This window comes from Hemibagrus wyckioides, linkage group LG02, assembly GCF_019097595.1.
Source record: "Hemibagrus wyckioides isolate EC202008001 linkage group LG02, SWU_Hwy_1.0, whole genome shotgun sequence".
In the NCBI taxonomy this organism is placed as follows: domain Eukaryota; kingdom Metazoa; phylum Chordata; class Actinopteri; order Siluriformes; family Bagridae; genus Hemibagrus; species Hemibagrus wyckioides.
Window position 1 is genome coordinate 18,160,208 of NC_080711.1, and position 18,406 is coordinate 18,178,613.

The 18,406-nt window shown below is 40.3% G+C and overlaps 1 protein-coding gene across 2 annotated transcripts; it reads right to left on the bottom strand.

The window, feature by feature from the left end:
• Nucleotides 1–2,474: 2,474 nt before the first annotated feature.
• On the bottom strand, nucleotides 2,475–15,167 carry traf7 (TNF receptor-associated factor 7). 2 transcript variants are annotated; one of them, XM_058418403.1, is made up of 22 exons: nucleotides 15,061–15,167; nucleotides 13,493–13,629; nucleotides 12,330–12,387; nucleotides 11,721–11,812; nucleotides 11,140–11,256; nucleotides 10,066–10,158; nucleotides 9,804–9,837; nucleotides 9,030–9,213; nucleotides 8,749–8,883; nucleotides 8,516–8,627; nucleotides 8,323–8,428; nucleotides 8,160–8,233; nucleotides 7,875–7,923; nucleotides 7,337–7,464; nucleotides 7,039–7,121; nucleotides 6,897–6,936; nucleotides 6,667–6,783; nucleotides 5,795–5,917; nucleotides 5,515–5,634; nucleotides 5,259–5,390; nucleotides 5,040–5,159; nucleotides 2,475–4,278 (listed from the first exon to the last, which is right to left on the bottom strand). In XM_058418403.1, exons 3-22 carry the CDS (start codon nucleotides 12,379–12,381, stop codon nucleotides 4,264–4,266), a joined length of 1,926 nt encoding a protein of 641 aa, XP_058274386.1. In that variant the 5' UTR covers nucleotides 12,382–12,387; nucleotides 13,493–13,629; nucleotides 15,061–15,167; the 3' UTR covers nucleotides 2,475–4,263. The 2 variants fall into 2 exon arrangements, with proteins under 2 accessions (XP_058274386.1, XP_058274394.1); XM_058418411.1 differs by lacking the exon at nucleotides 15,061–15,167 and adding an exon at nucleotides 14,921–15,054.
• Nucleotides 15,168–18,406: the final 3,239 nt, after the last annotated feature.

Sequence of the window (18,406 nt, forward strand, 5' to 3'; positions counted from 1 at the left end):
TACAGAGACATGAGGAATTTTTTTTTCCCCAGCTTTGTGAATAGCAAAACCGCATCGCTTAATTCTTTATTAACATTTTAAAATGCCTGTGCTTTTATTTTTATTGCATTTTATTCATCTTTCAGATTCTAAAAAACAAATAACGTGCAAAATATTATATATATTGGTTCGAAAATGTTTTATTTTCACTGTTTGCCAGAGATGTTTATTTAAAAAGAAGACAACGTGAGATTCCCTGCACGGCTCACTTTCGTGTGTGTGTGTGTGTGTGTGTGTAAGAGAGAGAGCGAAAGAGAGAGAGAGAGAGTGCAGGCTGTATATTTGTGTTCATGTTCCTGCTGTTGGTTCGTATTGAGCTGTGTTCATATCGCCATTGGGAAACGTGGTGTGCTTGCAGTGATGCACCAAAAAACCACCTGCTCTAAATAAATGTTCAACACAAAGCAAAATTCTACTCTTGTTTTTTTTTTCTTTTTCTTTGTTACTGACCTCTGCAGCGTCCAGACGTCGTGCTCGACAGGATGTGCGTATGAATAAATAAAGAGATAACAAGATAGGAGAAAGATCTGCGCCTCACACACTCACTTACTGTTATTCATTGCTTATCCTATCCTGGGAACCTTTCCTTTGCGGGGAATCGTCTACACACACACACAAACACACACACACACACAAACACACACAGCTAGGAGCAATTTAATATAGCCAATCCACCGACTGACATGTTTTTTTTAGAAGAAACCAGAGAACCTAAAAGAAACCAGTGCAGTGATACCAGTGTAGGGTGATGTGTCCTCTTTTTCCCGGATACGGATTTCACCTGCACTTTGAAATTGGATGAAATTTCTACCATTTGTCTTTATTTCCATCCAACTATATCCTTTGGCACCCGTCTGCGACATGGCACCATCTTGCCACACTATCCTCTTTTGTCATCCTACGTGAGAAGATCATGCACAGGACACTTACCTGAGCTCAGGATCAAACCCAGGACTCCAGAGCAGAGGTGTTTGAAACCCAGCCCCCTGCAGAGTGGATGATATGCGACCCGCTGGCTAAGACGGTGCAGTTTTTCTTCCACTTGAGGGAGACAGTGGACTGGGTTACCACAAATGTGAGACCCTTTTTTTTTTCCTGTGACTAGACCTGCAAATGAATTCACTGGATGAAATATTCAGTCATGGATACAGACAAAAAATAACCAAAGGGATGATTCCAAAAGAGCTGGAAACCATTAAGCACTGGACAATTTTATTGAACGCTTGAAAGAGAATGGAGAATGTATTTAAAATGTTAAGCTTTATAATTATCTGAGCTCGTCTGATTACTTTTGGTCCCTGTAATTGGATGGAACCCCTAGGTGTTTTAATGAGAGGTCTAATCTAAGCAGTTTTACTCGCTGTGCTGCTGTTCCCTCTTACACCACACAGTACATATGAATTTAGATAAACTATATTACCAAAAGTTTTGGGACAAATCATTACATTCAGGTGTTGTTTTTCAGGGGTTGGGCTCGGCCCCCAAGACATTTTGGAAAATTTCATGCTCCCAACTTTGTGGGAACAGATTGGGGATGACCCCTTCCTGTTCCAACATGACTGTACACCAGTGCACAAAGCAAGGTCCATAAAGACATGAGTGAGTGAGTTTGGTGAGGAGCTTCACAGAGTCCTGACCTCGACCTGATAGAACACCTATGGGATGAATTAGAGCGCAGACTGTGAGCCAGGCCAAAACTGGGTTTACATGCACATGAATGTAATATGGAGTTGCCCCGCCCTTTGCAGCTATAACAGCTTCAACTCTTCTGAGAAGGCTTTCCCCGAGGTTTAGGAGTGTGTTTATGGGAATTTTTGACCATTCCCCTAGAAGCGCACTTGTGAGGTCAGGCACTGATGTTGGACGAGATGTTGGTCTCTGCTACACCTGACATGAAGGTCACTGATAGGCTGCGTAAATCTACAGTCTTGGCTAGAAAGAAATCAGCCCCAGCCTCATCTCCTTTTACTATAATGTGTTTTTACTTATGACCAACAGAGCTGTGCTGGGTTCCACCTTCAGAAGAATCAGAAAGTGTTCTCTCTTCATGGACATGTCAGTAATTACTTATATAACTTATCTCAAGTGGTTAAGCCTGTGGGTCGTTGATCGGGGTTCAAGCCCCAGCATCGCCAATGTGCCACCCTGCTCCAGGGGTGCTGCATCATGGCTGACCCTGTGCTCTGACCCCAAACCCCAAAGAATGGGAAATGTGAAGAAAGAATTTCACTGTACAGTAATGTATGTGACAAATAAGGACCTTAACAAGACAACGTAACCATATTAACATCTACACTTCTAAATAACATCAAAAGAGCTTGTGTAATTTTAGACTTGAAGAACTGCTGCTCTGTTCATCCCTCTATTCACACACATTCATTTATAGATCTTTAAAAGAAAAGAAAACAGTTCAATGTTAATAACAGACAAAAAAAGACATTCATCAGAACAATTTATTCAATATCGTGATAATATCATGATCCATAATAAAAATGTAGGCAATTATCAGTAACAATGGAAATGAATTAACGGCACTTGTCTACTGTTAACTCCAGTACAGTGCCTTCTGATTGGCCGAGAGCGGTAGCTACAATAACACAAAGGAGTGGAATAACGGAATCGACAATGATTAACACTATATGTTAGGAGTGCATGTGAGACTGAATAAAACACCAGCGCAGTTCTTTGAGACGCCCAGACAGTTGTGGTGTGTGTTCTGTATTACACACACACACACACACACACAACCCGAGGCTGCTCAGAGCACTATCAGCTGTAATACAGTCATCATTTGTGTTACAATACTGTTTCACACACAGTCACTGACTTCCCCTGACAAAATTTTACATCATGAGTGTGCGCTAGCAACACAAGCAGACCACGTGTTAATCGCTCACTCGCTTCTCTGCTAGCGACACAGAAGTATTTTTAGCCAGCTATACAAGTGTAACCGCAGTGAATGCAGGACTGGAGTGATGGAGATAAATCGTGTTTGGAGTGCGTTATTGCCACGTGTATAAACAGCATCGTTAGCCATTTCAGTAAGAAACAGCCGTTTAAGAGTGATATTCATTCAATCCTTCTTTTACTTCATTCGGTGGTCAAGTGGACCCGGTTAGTAGGAATGGGACAATGACGCACTGAAAGCCATAAATATTTCCATCAACATGGCGTGCTGTTGATTAGTAAGATGATTAAGTATATACAGTAGAAAAACAAGCAAAGAAAAAAAATCTCACTTGGCAATATCAAATGTTAGTCATAAAGCTGCTCAAATGGACCAAAAAAAAAAACCCTGTGCATCACATAAACGTGTTTTTTTTCCCGCTACCACTTGATAAACCGTTTGGCTCTCAGGACTAGACCTGAAAACTGCTCTGTGAATACTGATCAGCTGTTTCTAACTTGATCATGTGACTTTGCCAAAATAGCATAGCTCTGTTTCCTGTTCTATGCAGGCCTCAGTGTCCTTCACGATCATCGCTGTCCTCTTGCTCGCCTGTCTCGCACGTGCCGAGATTTATTACCAACTGTTTCCGACATGCTGGAAAATGTCATGGCATCTCTGGCCGTCTTCATCCACCGAACCCCACCCCCACCCCCCTCTTCCTTGTGCCTTGCGCCTGCTTTGTTGCGTCACGTGGCTGGCCGTGTAAACACATGGTTAATGATGATGAGCACAAAAATCAAAGCTAATCTCATGTAGTGAGCACTTTGCGTAACATAATTCAATCAAGGAGAAACTGAATTATCATTGAAGCTCGGTTCCCAGACCTGTGCAGGATGCTTCGTAAACAGTTTAAAAATGTGACTGAAGGAAAAGTTAAGGTGGTCAGTTCAGATGATCTAATTGCTGAGTCCCAGTAGAGAAGGCATCTCAGACATGATTCATCACATCGTGGCTTGTTGCTCAGAGCAGCCACCGAGTCAAACAGCTATATACACAACCGTATATATATACTCAGTCCGGTCGCTGCGGACTCTTACGCGCTGGTCATTTGGAGTGGTTTAAGGCGATGCCGCAGTCAGGGTCCAAGGCTGTGTGAGCCGAGAGATAAACCGTGTCCACATCACAAGAAACAGATCAAAAACAGCGGGGAAAAGGTCACTCCTGCTCAGGCTGGTATCTTTAGAAGTGATGCAACATCACCATGTAATCAGTTTCTACACACTGCTGGAAAGGAACTAAAGGCCCACTGTGTGATTTTAGGAGTTGTTCATCATTTAGCAGGTCCACACCTGAGGAGGGAGAAAAGAAAACAAAGTTAAAAATGACACTACTTAAAAAAAAAAAAGGGGGAATGTTGAAAAATAGTTTTACACTACCACTCATTTTTCTAAGCAATATAAACTTTTTCTTTCCAATTTGATCATCATCAGCCTCTCACTATCCAGCTCTCCCCTTTTAAATAATAGCTACCAACCAGAGTGAAGGAGCAACCGCCTGTTACGTTTACATTACATACATACGCCCTTATCCAGAGTGACTTACAATATTATCTCATTTCTTACAGCTGAGCAATTGAGTGTTAGGGGCTTGCTCTGTGGCAGCTTGGTGGACCTGAGATTCACAATCTTCCAGTCAGTAGTCCAACACCTTAACCACTGAGCTACCAGACCCCCTGTTGTCAAACAGCTGTTTAAGCTTCTAACACACTTACAGGAACGTGCTATCTGCCCTACATCAGCTCACACAGTCCTACAACTAGCTAGCGTCACTGAGACTGACAGGTGAGAAAGCATACGCTAATCCCTCCCACCCTCAAAGCATGACCAAATTTCTGATGTTTAGCAAACACAAGAAATCTACACCCTTAGATTATCCCTAATCCCTCCCACCCTCAAAGCATGACCAAATTTCTGATGTTTAGCAAACACAAGAAATCTACACCAATCTACACTTAGATTAAAAAATAAAGAATAAACCAAGAGAAGTGCTAAAAACAGAAATGAAGTTCAGGAACAAAAAGTGATGATAAAAAGAACAGAGTGAATCTAACCTTTACAGTGCTGTCCACGGCTCCAGAAAACAGACGCCCTCGAGAGACGGCCAGTGCAGTGACACTGCCTTGATGACGCAGCAGAGTCTGCGTGCAGATCATGTTGTCCATGCTCCACACCTGGATAGTCATACAACCGAGACACGTCAAAATAAATCAGTTTTACTCTTGACACTTGACTAACATTCAAGTGAGCACACTAGTGGAACTATGATTTACCCTAAGTGAGCGATCGTAGGAGGCACTGAACACTTTGGTCTGGTCCGGCGTGGAAATGACCGCCAGAGCGTACACCGTCCCTACATGTCCAGTTAGTGTGCGCACCTGCTCTTTAGACTCAATATCCCACACCTGTGGAGGACAGAGAAGAGAATCAAACATCGAGAAGAAAACATGTATACACATAAAAAAGGATGGCTGTTTACACTTTGTAGACATGAGCTATAGCATTAAGAGCAAAAGAAAAATGACTCACATGGATGAGGTTCTCATACGTGCCACAAACTATGTGGTGGTTGGTGACCGCAATGGAGTAAACACTGCCCCCAGAGGTCTGGAGGACATGTACGCACTCAAGAGAACGAATGTCCCAAATCTAGGGGAGAGATAGACAGGGAGAAAACAATAGCAAAGTGTGTGTGTAAGTTTTAAGTGGATGTAATGCGCTGGAAGTATTTTTCTATTCATACACTTTGCAGGACTGAATAAAGTATAGGGGTTTAGTTAGACTGTGATAACCGGTTATATTTCTTTACCTTAATGGTTTGGTACGATCCGCTGTACAGGTGATTCTGAGATGCGACCAGAGCTCGAACCCAGTGATTTAGACCAGTGAGCTCTTTCTTCAGCTTCAGTTCTGTGCCCACAATGTCCCACACCTAGACACAAACACAAACAAATGATCCACGATGTAGGGAAGACTGTACTGAGTCTCAATGAAGTTTTTTTTGTCCACCTAAATACACCGATCAGCCATAACATTATGACCAGTGACAGGTGAAGTGAATAACACTGACGATCTCCTCATCATGGCACCTGTTAGTGGGTGAGATATATTAGAGGCAGCAAGTGAACATTTTGTCCTCAAAGTTGATGTGTTAGAAGCAGGAAAAATGGACAAGCGTAAGGATTTGAGCGAGTTTGACAAGGGCCAAATTGCGATGGCTAGATGACTGGATCAGAGCATCTCCAAAACTGCAGCTCTTGTGGGGTGTTCCTGGTCTGCAGTGGTCAGTATCTATCAAAAGTGTTCCAAGAAAGGAACAGTGGTGAACTGGTGACAGGGTCATGGGTGGCCAAGGCATGTGGGGGGTGAAGGCTGGCCCGTGTGATCCGATCCAACAGACCAGCTACTGTTGCTCAAATTGCTGAAGAAGTTAATGCTGGTTCTGATAGAAAGAGGTGAAAATAATCAGTGCATGACGGGTCAGGGCTGTTTTGACAGCAAAACGGGGACCAACACAAAACTAGGCCAGTGGTCATAATGTTATGTCTGATCAGTATTATAGAGAAGCTTCCTGTAAGGAGACATTTATTTAAAATAATATATATTCATGAAAATGACATGTAACAGTCACGGTAGTAATACAAAATGATGTATTCTATAGTGTGTTGCAGTGTGAGTCACCTTAATTGCTTTGAGCGATCCGCTGAAAAGCATGTTGTGTGAGGAGACGAGTGTGCACACTGGATTATCATGTGCACGGATTGTGTTCACTTTCTGCAAGTTCTGGATGTCCCAAACCTGCGTGAGCACACACACACACACACACACACACACACAGGCAACGTGAGCTGGTGCTATTAGTATGAGAATAAATATATCCCAAAAGATGTACTCGCTTTAGGCTCACTTACAATGATGGTGCAATCTGCAGAGCCACTGTACAGCTTATTACTGCATGAGAGAGAGAAAGAGAGAGAACATTCACTGTGAAATCCCCTGCAAATAGTTACTATAAAGATAAAGACAGAGTACTTGTGGGTCACACACACTCACCCCTGAATACACAGCGCTAATACAATGCCATCATGGCCCTCCAGAGTTTTCTGGCACTTGTATGTGGTGCAGGTGTCCCAGACCTTAAAGGTAAAACACATTAACATAGCTGGAACTGTTATCATCATCAGTCTTGATATCAGTGCTGATCCTTAGAAACGACTATAAAAGAAAACAAAAGCTATAGAAAATGGAAGTGTGCTCACATGACCTCTGACATGAACACCATATCTGTCACAAATCAGATTATCAGCAGTGTTGCTATCAATGTAAAGTGGGCGTGTTAAGCGTGACATACCTTGATGGTTTTGTCTGATGAGCCGCTGAAGAGCAGGTCACCGGTGGAATAAACACATAAACACCACACCGGACCCTGATGACCCACAAATGTCCCCTTACACTTGAAGATCTGCTGAGGGTCATAGGCTAGAAAAAATACAGAAATTAAGTTATTACATGTTAATATTTGAATTACTAATCATACTGCTTTTTAATATGTGATCACTGAACAATAACAGGACACGGGGATGAACGAGAGAAACGAGGCTCCTATTTGTGATAGTGCGTGTGCAAAACGATGACAGGTTTCCTACATTTACACAAAGCGAGTTTAGTTTAATCAGAGTTCTGATGCAAGTTGTGTACAATGTGTTAACATGCTGTTTCCACTCAGGTATGTGTGATGATGTACAACTAATGAGATCATCTCCTGAAAACCTGTCACAACAAAACTGCAACTCTTCAATCTAATCTGATTCCTGACTCTAATCAAAACAAAGCACCTGTCATCCGGTCCAAAACCAAAAATAAACCAAACAAACAGAGACAATACTCACAGCCGAGGATGCCCATGTTAAGCCTGGCATTAATATGTGAAAGCTCATCCTATAAAGAGAGATGTATGATTAACTTTCATAGTTCATTAAAGGAAGCAAACTCAGGAGTCAACTACATCCAGAAAAACAAGAGTGCACTAAAAAAAGAGTGACAGAATAAAAGGGATGTTTTGTCTAAAAATGAATGCTTGCTCTAGTGCTAGCATGATCAAATCTCTCTATCCTAAATGAGCAACAGAAAATTAACTAAGGAACTAGAGGATCAAGAATAATGTTTCTCCTTACGTTAAGCATCGAGGCGTCTCTACGAAACTCCATCAGATCTTCGCTTAGTTTACTTTGGTTCTCATCCAGCACATCTGCAATCAGAAACAAATCAGAACAAAGACCAGAAATATATCTCTATTAAAAATAATAATAATAATAATAAAGGTGTTATTATTATTACCAAATTTAAGCTCCAGGTTTTTCTCAAGCTGGTCGAGTTTTTCGGACAATTTTCCCAGCATAGAGCGTAGGAAGGAAATGTCCTGATCTTTCTGAGCTAAAGTCACCTACAGTCAAGTGGACACAGAGTGAGTGGATTAGATGGAGAAACAGGAAGACGACACAGGAATGAGCTCTGTCACTCATCAGTTTACCTGCATCTCATGGAAGCGATCATCTGTCTGCTGCAGGAACTCCTTCAGACCCTCGAACTTACATGCTTCCAGGTGCGTCTCATACGTGTCCTGATTCCCAATGAACGTGCATCTGATAGAAAGGCAAGACCCCAACACGCCCGAGATATGCCAAGATTAGTTAAAAAAAAAAAAAAGACAAACTAAGACATGCAACCATATTTAACCACGTGCAAGCACACACTCCTACACACCCGTATTTTGAATGTGGGCACTTGATGTGTTCACATTCCTTCAGATGAGCCTCCAGGTTCATAGTGAGCAGTGGAGGACAGCTGGGATTATTCGGGCAGCGCACCGGCCGGTAATCACAGCTCACCTCGTGATCTCTGAACACACACAAACACACCAAAGTTAATTCTATGCTGTTAGGTTGCATCACTAATACCCAGATATTATTTGCTGTTTAACATCAGCAGCTAGAACAAAATGGTTAACTCAATTTCCTCAGAGAGACGTAGTAATTTCTTCTCACTTCCTGGTGCTGAGTTTGATGGTGAAAGGGCAGCCGAGTGGATCCACTTCAAAGGCAGCTGGTTTTCCTGAAGCGGTGGGACGTACACCATATTTACAGTGGATGAAGAGTTCACCGATCTGCTCGGCCACAGCAATGTTATTCACCACCACGGTGAGCTTCAAATTATCCACTGGGCATTTCTCTAAAAACACATACACACACAATGAGTTACCTAAAACTGCAATGTCTCACAAGCTCTGGTCTGCTGTCCAAATCCCGCAGTTTCCAAGCTTATCAAAGTTGTTGTTTTAAATGAGGGCAAAGTGAATAAGAATAGGAAAACACGGCCATTTTTTCAGACCCTACGGTCTCATGTGTTAGATTTTATTTCAAAATCACCACCAGGGAGCACCAAAGCTCCATCCACAGACCTTGACTTCAGGCAGAAACAAATTCTGTCATTCTTCTATATGTGAACCAAAACAAGCTATGGTTGCTGTTACATTCTTACTCTACACATTGCTTTTAACTATTTATTAATAGTTTCAACAAAGCAGGAAAAAGGGGAAGATGGAGAAATTATTAAGCAGATTTAAAAACCAGTTTGTTTAACGTTCAGTCAAATTAGTGTTTTAATCAGTTCTCTATCTGCTCTTGACAATATACCCTCTGACTTTTCTAGTACATCTTGCTAATGATGATGCATGATAGACCAAGCATGTCCAGACAGGATCATTTTTAGAGAAATTTTAACCATCTGAAATGTGTGAAAAAATAAAAGTGTTCTCCTACCAGAGGTTAAGGCACATCGCCTGCAGAAGGTATGCTGTACAGGAAACAAGATATTTAAAACATTAGTTTCATACTGCTGCAAATATGCAAATACAATACAGAAAATATAAAAGACCCTTTCTAGACTCCATCATTACTATAACTGTGATTCATTTTGTGTGCATCATAATATAAATACAGTTCCAAAGTAAATACGGTTTAGTAAAGCTCTACTGGGCCATAATTAAATATCTGAAGCTTGGGTTCATACAGTGAGACTCACCCCACATGTGGTGATGACAGGGTCTTTAAACACGTTACAGCACAGCTGACAGCACAGTTTCACCGAAGGCTGTTCAGCAAAAACCTGTGGATCCTGAAAGAGAGGGATATAGAGAGAGAGAGAGAGAGAGAGTTATCATTTATTTATATATTGAACATACAGGTCTTTAAAAGCCTAAACAGCTGCTGCATCTAATACTCTCATGTCATCGCCATCCCTTTACACTGTAGCATGTGCGGGTGTTGGTGTGCAGAGCAACAGAGGCTTCAGTGAGTAATTACAAACCTATAAAACGAAAATAGACAGTGCTTGAACTATCAACTCAGTGCTTTACTTAAGGAATAAAACCTAAAGAGGATGATGTTCCTAATTAGTGTCCTAAAATGAAATATTTTTCTGTAATAGCATTTTATTAATCTTATACCATATCAATTACAGTTTCAAATGCATTAATGAATGTCGCATCATACGCCAATTTTATCTCTAAATTAAGCTTAATAGAAAAACAAACACAGCTTGTCATCTTGCAGAGAAACTGGAAATTGTCCTGAAGACTTTCCTGTTGTGGAAAACATTAGTTACAGCTTAAATGCTAAACATCTACTTACAGAATGCCTAATCATACTGATGACTACACATTATTCTCTGATTAATAAAATTTTTTTTTAGTTTATTATGAGTCAGTGACTGCCCTAAGGATGCTTGTTTATAATCTGTTGCTATAGAAATGATAACATATTAAAAAGTGTGTAGAAATATAAACATGTGATTTGAAGTACAGGCCAGAATTACAATGAAGGCTGTGCCATCAAACAAAATTAATAGATTCAAAGAATTCAGCAGCGCTGTGGTAGACGTTTCTGTTGTCATCTCGGGAGCGCGTGAAGCTGGCAACACTCTGTGTGGAAGACGGTACTGACAATAAAGCATGTTACTGTTGCATTTGACAGGGAGCAAGAGAGCAAGACGGCAGTGTATACCTCCTGCCAAACTCAGCTGGACTGTCAAAGGCAGGTGAGCTAACAGGAACGTAAAACAGCAGAAGACTGTGTGAACATGGAGCTGTGTGCTTACCGTATCCTCCTCTTCTTCATGCAGGGAGAAAGTTGAGCGCAGGGACATGTTGGACTCCGAGTGAAGAGAACGAACGGAGATGGCCGAGTCCGAACCACGTGATGTACCGATGGGTGGCTACACACACAGATACACACACATACGTATCCAGTCATTTGAGAATCACTGAGCTGAAATGAGTAATGTGTTTTCAACTGGTAATACACGACTGATCAGGCGTTTCAGCTGATGAGAATGTGATTCATCAAACCTAGGTCAATCCATATTACACTGTCTCATAGAAAATAGCTTTTTGCTTAAAATGTACTGCGAATATAAAACATTTTATTGCTCTTGAGTATGCTGAAAAATTTATATTTTTTCTTACACAATTCAAACACGAAGCATTGAGTACTGATTTCTAAAGTTATCGTTAAGCACTCGAGCTGGTTAAGTAATGGAACGGATTTTAAGACGGATGAATCATCTCAACCAAGAAAATTGATGGATCAATAGAATAGCTGTTGAAAATATTTATTTCTGCTGCCCATTTTTTGTGATATGCAAATACATCATCGAGTTTTTATCGCTTTTTTAATTACCATGCCGTCGTCGTCATCTCGAGCGGAGAAAGCCAGTGTGCTGGAGGTAGAAGGTGTTCGACGGTGCTGTTTATAATTACTGGATGTCTCAGCTAAAAATAATCACACCGTGTAAATCGTTAGTGAAAAATTCTCATGACAGCAAATCTATTTCAGACACAGGAACATCGGAGCAATCGGTGCTACAAATCAATTCAATTTTTCCACGATATTATCATTATTTTTCTATTTCTGAAAAGAAAAAGTAATACACATGCATGCGTGTTTACACCACAACACTGCAGAATTCTGAAACTGTGATTTTAAAAAGCATTAACGTGTTGTTGTTGTTGTTGTTGTTGTTGTTGTGTACTCCTCTGAATGTATAAATTCAAAATCATGGTACGGTTTAGTTTAATTTCATCAGCTCATATATTGCAACTACACTACACTGTAAATGAAGAACAATATATGAAAATGCCAAAAAATAAAACACAGCACATCGACTACATGACCATCCTCACTCTTATGGACGCATAGTGATGCAAAATTGTTAATTCAAAACCATTGAATTCCTAGTTATTATATAAAGTACTTTCCCCTGAAGGTATATAACTGTGTTGAACTCACCTTTGCTAACTGGGGCAACTCCTGAAAAGGACGGCCCAAACTGGTTCTCCATTCTGGCCTGCAGAGACAGACATAAAACTAAGATGTTAAACATAAACAGATGGTTGAAATGTGTACTTGATAATGTATAAATAGCTATAATGTTCATTAAAATTTGGTAAGGAGTAACGTGACGGTCCATTAAGTTATATGAAAATGATGCCAACCCCCTTCACTGCATTACATTTATATTATAGAGGATCTGGAGTGTGTAACTCCACTTATACTACAGCGAACAGAGAATGATTACAGTGTTTAATTTATTAATGAATAACACAACACACATTATAAAGGTTTATAGTCAGATTTAATGTGTAGAGACATGCTAGTTGCAATAGACACAATAAACAGATATTAGTCTCTCACAAGCCTCTCTCTTTCCCCCTCTTATAAAAAATGCAGTCAGTCATTTTAGTGAGAACTGCATAAACTGCTCTGTCCTGAAGTAAACCACAGTCCCTGTGTGGTTTTTGTGTTGGTTTTTCTTTCACTGCAGCAAGGGAAAAAAATAACAGACCCTAGTAAAGGAACAAAGCTGTTTATAGCAGCTATGAGGTAACACACATGTTTCCTGGACACTCCATGACATTAAACTGACTATAAATGCCTAAAGAGCAGAATACGCCATTCATCACAGCACCTCAATTGTTGATTAGTTTCATGCTGCAGCTCATCCTGATATGTTTTATTCCTTGGGTAATAAACAGGAAGCAGGAACTATGCTATGAGTGGTCACAGTGACATAGGACTTTGGATATGTTATCTGATTTATTACAGAGCATTTGCAAGGCAAGAACTGAGCCATGTGAGTGAGTATGGAGGTATAAAGAAGCAATTTCTGGGTGAAAACAATAAACATTTCTACCCATTTCTACCCCATTATCCATTGCACTTGCTGTACATACAGCAGAGTCCATGTCTGTAGCATATACCTGCTCAGCAGGAGTTGGTCAGCTTTTTTGCTAGCGAGTCTGTCTGACTAGGTAAAAGTTTCAGGTTACTCAGGAAGTCCTGGCATTATTTTATTGTGGAGAGAGGTTATTGTGTAACAGGTAGGAGTGGCTCTCTTTGTAAAGCTGGAAATACCGTCACTCGCTGCCAATAAAGAAATTAAAAACAATTACCTTGTGTTTGAGATCCGACGACAGGTGTTGATGCTCGCAGTGGATAGAACACCTCCTGAGAAAGGGTTGTAGTGCGACTACGATTTATGGGAGCTTACAATCCATCAAGCACAACGAGGAAGGAAAGCTTTCAGAGCCTGCAAGGAACAGAGTAAAATATAAAGCCACAGTATGTAGGGCAGTCCTTTTTCTACAAGCCGTACACCAGCTGTGTCTTCCTGTCTGACAGCAGTATGGCCAAAGAGTCTGCCTCAGAATCCGGTATGGCTTAACGCTGAGCCACATGCGTCATCCGAGTTACATTATTCGGTTGACAGTTTTATTAGCGTTTTTTTAACACACTCAGTTTGCAAAAACAAATAAAACAGGATAGTCCATCTAAAACCAATGGAAACATGCGGACGAACCCCTAGCATTATTAAACTGTGGCTTTTTCATTATTGTGAAACTGTTTGTCCATGTTCCTCAATTCCTTACTCTCTCACTCTCTCTGTCTCTCTCTGGCACAAATAACACTAAATACAATTAACGAAATGATAAGTGGTTGCGGTATTTATATATCAGACAACACACAGTAAATCACACCGCAGATCTGATTGGTCAGTAGGTGTTCATTCATTTTCTATACCATCAGCAGTGACTGTAGTTCCAGCTGTAAGGTTTATACTAGTACAAGTATGTTGAGGGGGAGTTGTCTCCAGTGTCTGCACTTTGTTAACTGTCCAAGTGACAAACTGCTGTGGTGTAAGAAAAATAAAACTCTTTGGGCCTTTAATCAGCAACTCTCGGCTCCTTCGCTTTAGGCCGGTCGTTGATTATTTTCCTTTAACATCCTGCCCTTGAGTCTTTATTTACCCTGTCAGATGTACTGTAGTTGCTATCAACAAAATCAAACTGATGGCTGATTCTCTTCATCAGTGTCTCTGAATATCTTTACAAAATAAAAGACACACAATTAGGCCAAAATGTGTATTTAGTGTAATTAAATAGAAATACTGGGCATTTCATTAGGTTCCTGTTACTACTGATTTTATTATCAACTTTAGGCTGTATTAAAACGTACTTACTTATTTTTTTATTTACTTGTGAAATAAATTCCCGACTGACTCGAAACACAACTTTAGTTTTTTTTTTTTTTTTTAAAAAAAGGAAATTAAAAATACGATATATCGTTAGCAGGCATGGCTAACAAGCCGAATCAAAACAGGCCAAACAGAGGATGTAACTCGCGCACAGCAAACGCGTGGTAGGAAACAGTGGCGTTATAACGCGGTTATGAGCAGGTAATAAAGGCGTAAGCATTTTAAACGCCATTCCTGCTTCCAAAAACAAACAGATTAGCTTCTTGACTGACAGCCTGCGCGAGCCAGTTAGCTTAGCACAGCTGTCAATGTTATTTCCCAACCATCGTCAGCTAAGCTAACTTACCAACTTGGTTTCGGAAACATTTAGCCCCAAAATCCTTCGCCGTTCAAACACGACAACGGAAATGATTTATACAACTCCAATCTACTCCTTTTGTCCACCATTTAAGCTCGGACCGTGAACATTTTTCTAAGGATTCTTACCATTGCGTGAAAAGTCTGCTGCGAAAATTTTTCATCGTCTCCCATAACGCTCACGGCACGCCCTCGTATAACACGCAGAGGCTTCTGGGAAATGGTGTACTCTAACGGCTGGGGCGGAATAACACGTGACTGCTACGAGGCCCATAAATGACTACAAATCTCAGAGTTCATATGGGGTGTGTATCGTGAATATTCAAACACCTAGATGGCGTGATCATGAATATTAATATGACAGGCGACGTGTTCATGAATATTAATATGATAGGCGACGTGTTCATGAATATTAATATGATAGGCGACGTGTTCATGAATATTCATAAAATAGATGACGTGTCAAGAATAGTCATCAATGGAAATTCCATGGTTGTGATGTAATACAGCAGCATTAGCGCATGTCTCAGTTCCCTTTTTTGTTCATGGGGTTTTTTTTGTAACCTCAATAAATAGTATTTATAATAAGGTTTGTCAGATTTTATAAATGTCACAATAATTACTTACACCAAGCCTATGAAGTGGTGCAAACAGATGAGGGTGCTGTTTGATCATATCACTGGTGTAACATTACAATCTTTTTATTTCGAATAAAACTTCATGGTTTTTCTCAAATCCCAATGTGATCTATCATGGAATACTTTATTCTGATCCAGGCTACCCGATGAAATGTTCTGTCTTGCTGTCTAGATTGTTTTCTTTGTTCAGGTTTTACATTCACCAAAGACCTTCACACTCAAATTTTCACAACTCTAAACATTTCATTTTGCTTTTCGGTGTGTGTGAAAAGTTTCCATACACTTTGTTAGTAAACTTCGTTGGTGGTATTACCTTCTAATTGCTTAAACATTAATCTGAACTCTGACAGAACTGTGTCACTCAGTTTGTTTGTTAGCCTCCTCGCTTAGACTCGCTTTTTCAGCTTTTCATTTTGTAGACTTTTAGCCACTTTGTTAAAGCTTTGAAAGACCTAATCTTGAGTTAAGTTTTAACTTGGAGCTGTATTAAATTGAATTTTCTGAATTGAACCAGTCCCTTTTCCAACAAAAGACCCCACAACATGATGCTCCCGCCACCACGCTTCACAGTTTCAATGACGTTCCTTGGATTAAACACCACAGTACGTTGTGTTGATAATTGCAGCCATACAGTGAATTTTTCGCTGTGTCCAACCAGAGAACACACCTTCAAAAGTCTTGTGATCACCTAGAAACCTTAGTCCAGCTTTTTTACGCTGGTCATGGAGTAGAGGCTTCTTCTCTGCTTGGCAGCCTTTCATGGTATGCTATGTAGGTCTTTCTTAATGATGGATACCTATCGGATACCTATCCATTGATATATGATGCCTCCAACTCCTTCATCACTTCCTTTTTTGTTGTCTTGGGGATTAGTTGATTAGTCCATGAATGACAGTGTTTTAGTGTGGTTCCAAGATTTTTTGTATACAATTGCTTGTACAAATGCTCATGGCATAATTTTGGTTATCTGAGTTCTTGGCTGAGTTGCTCGGATTTTCCCATGGTAATAAGGGCAAAATGCTATGGTCTCAAAATTAGCTGCTCTCTAGGTGTGCTTCAATTATCTTCTAATTAAAACAAATGACCAATCAGACGTTTTTTGAAGTCAATACATCAATTTCTGGACTGTTTATAGAGGCAGTCAGCTTGGTGTATGTTAACTTCAGATATAGATAGTGAATTAAAGCTGAAATAAACCTGTCATGACATCTAATGTGAACAAAGCCGAAGCCCTAATTGTGCCTTTGTTGTTTTTTTGTGTCTTGAATAACTGGCTGAAAAAATAAGTAAATAAATCTCAAGCCAAAATATTGGACACCAACCTCACTATATCCAAATGTAGCCAATCAACCAATACTAAGTATCTGGGTTAGACCTGAGGCGTGCATCTGGACTGGCATCCTGATGGAAGCAACAAAGGAGTCCAGTGAGAACAAAAGGTTTCTACAAAGACCATGTTTATTATAACAAGCATACAGTTATTCATTTATTTATCCTTAGCAACTGTGTACTCAGGGTTGAGGTGCTTTAAATAAGGCTATGAAGGGAACCAAAAAAATTTGGGTCATTAGGCAAGTACAGAAAAATGTAAATGCATCAGAGGGCTTTAAAAAAGTCTCTAGTTGAGGCCAATTATGAACTCGTGTGATGTAGCTGAGGTTGAGGAACCCTCAGAGCCAGAATTCACACACCATGCTGACAGTACTGGCATTTCTATTTGTGTTTTCTACAGTGTTTCCTGATTTATAGTGGTAAGAAAAAGAAAAAAAAAGGAAGTTGAATCTGATAGAGATATGGAAATCTGGAGCACGATACAGATATAGATACAGATACTGATACTGTTAGTGTTACTGCATTACATCTTTACTACATATACATATACACTACCGGTCAAAAGTTTTAGAACACCCCAATTTTTCCAGTTATTTATTGCAATTCAAGTCGTTCAACTCCAATGAATAGCTTGAAATGGTACAAAGGTAAGTGGTGAACTGCCAGAGGTTAAAAAAAAGGTAAGGTTACCCAAAACTGAAAAATAATGTACATTTCAGAATTATACAAAAAGGTCTTTTTCAGGGAACACAAAATGGGTTAACAATTTAAAGCTGTTCTGCAGCAATGGAGGTTGATCAAGCCTTGAAAGCTGGTGCTGCTAATTCCTACAGGTGTTCCAACTTTTCTGGATTACTTACAACCCCCTCTGTCTGCATAAAAGCAGTGTTGGAACACACTGTGGTACCATACCCTCGTGAGCATCAGTTGAACAGTATTGTACTGCAGAAAGTAGTGTGTTGCTACAAAAATGGCGAGAAAAAGGCAATAAACAATGGAAGAGAGACAGACCATCATAACACTTAAAAATGTAGGTCTTTCCTACAGTGAAATTGCAAAGAAAGTCAAGGTGTCAGTGAGTACAGTTTCCTTCACCATCAAAAGACACTCAGAAACTGGGGCAAACTCTGACAGGAAGAGGTCTGGCAGACACAAAGCCACAACTGAATCAGAGGACTGAGAGTTAACAGCTTGCGTGATAGGCAGCTCACAGGACAACAGCTTCAAGTACAGTTTAATAGTGGTCGTAGTAAGCAAGTCTCAGTTTCAACTGTGAAGAGAAGACTTTGAGCTGCAGGTTTGACAGGACGAGTTGCAGCAAGAAAGCCATTGCTAAGACGTCAGAATAAGACAGAGAGGCTTGCCTGGGCCATGAAACACCGCCATTGGACTACTGAAGACTGGAAGAAGGTATTATGGACTGATGAATCAAAATTTGAAATCTTCCGTTCATCACGCAGGATCTTTGTACGCCGTCGAGTAGGCGAAAGGATGGTTCCACAGTG

What these genes read in the sequence shown, in the direction of transcription:
- traf7 (XM_058418403.1), bottom strand. Translation starts at nt 12,381, where the DNA reads ATGGAGAACCAGTTTGGGCCGTCCTTTTCAGGAGTTGCCCCAGTTAGC. An exon ending in AGTTGCCCCAGTTAGCAAAG is followed by an intron (nt 11,813 to 12,329) that starts GTGAGTTCAACA and finishes GATTATTTTTAG; the next exon opens with CTGAGACATCCAGTAATTAT. An exon ending in CCTACGATCGCTCACTTAGG is followed by an intron (nt 5,160 to 5,258) that starts GTAAATCATAGT and finishes ATGACTATCCAG; the next exon opens with GTGTGGAGCATGGACAACAT.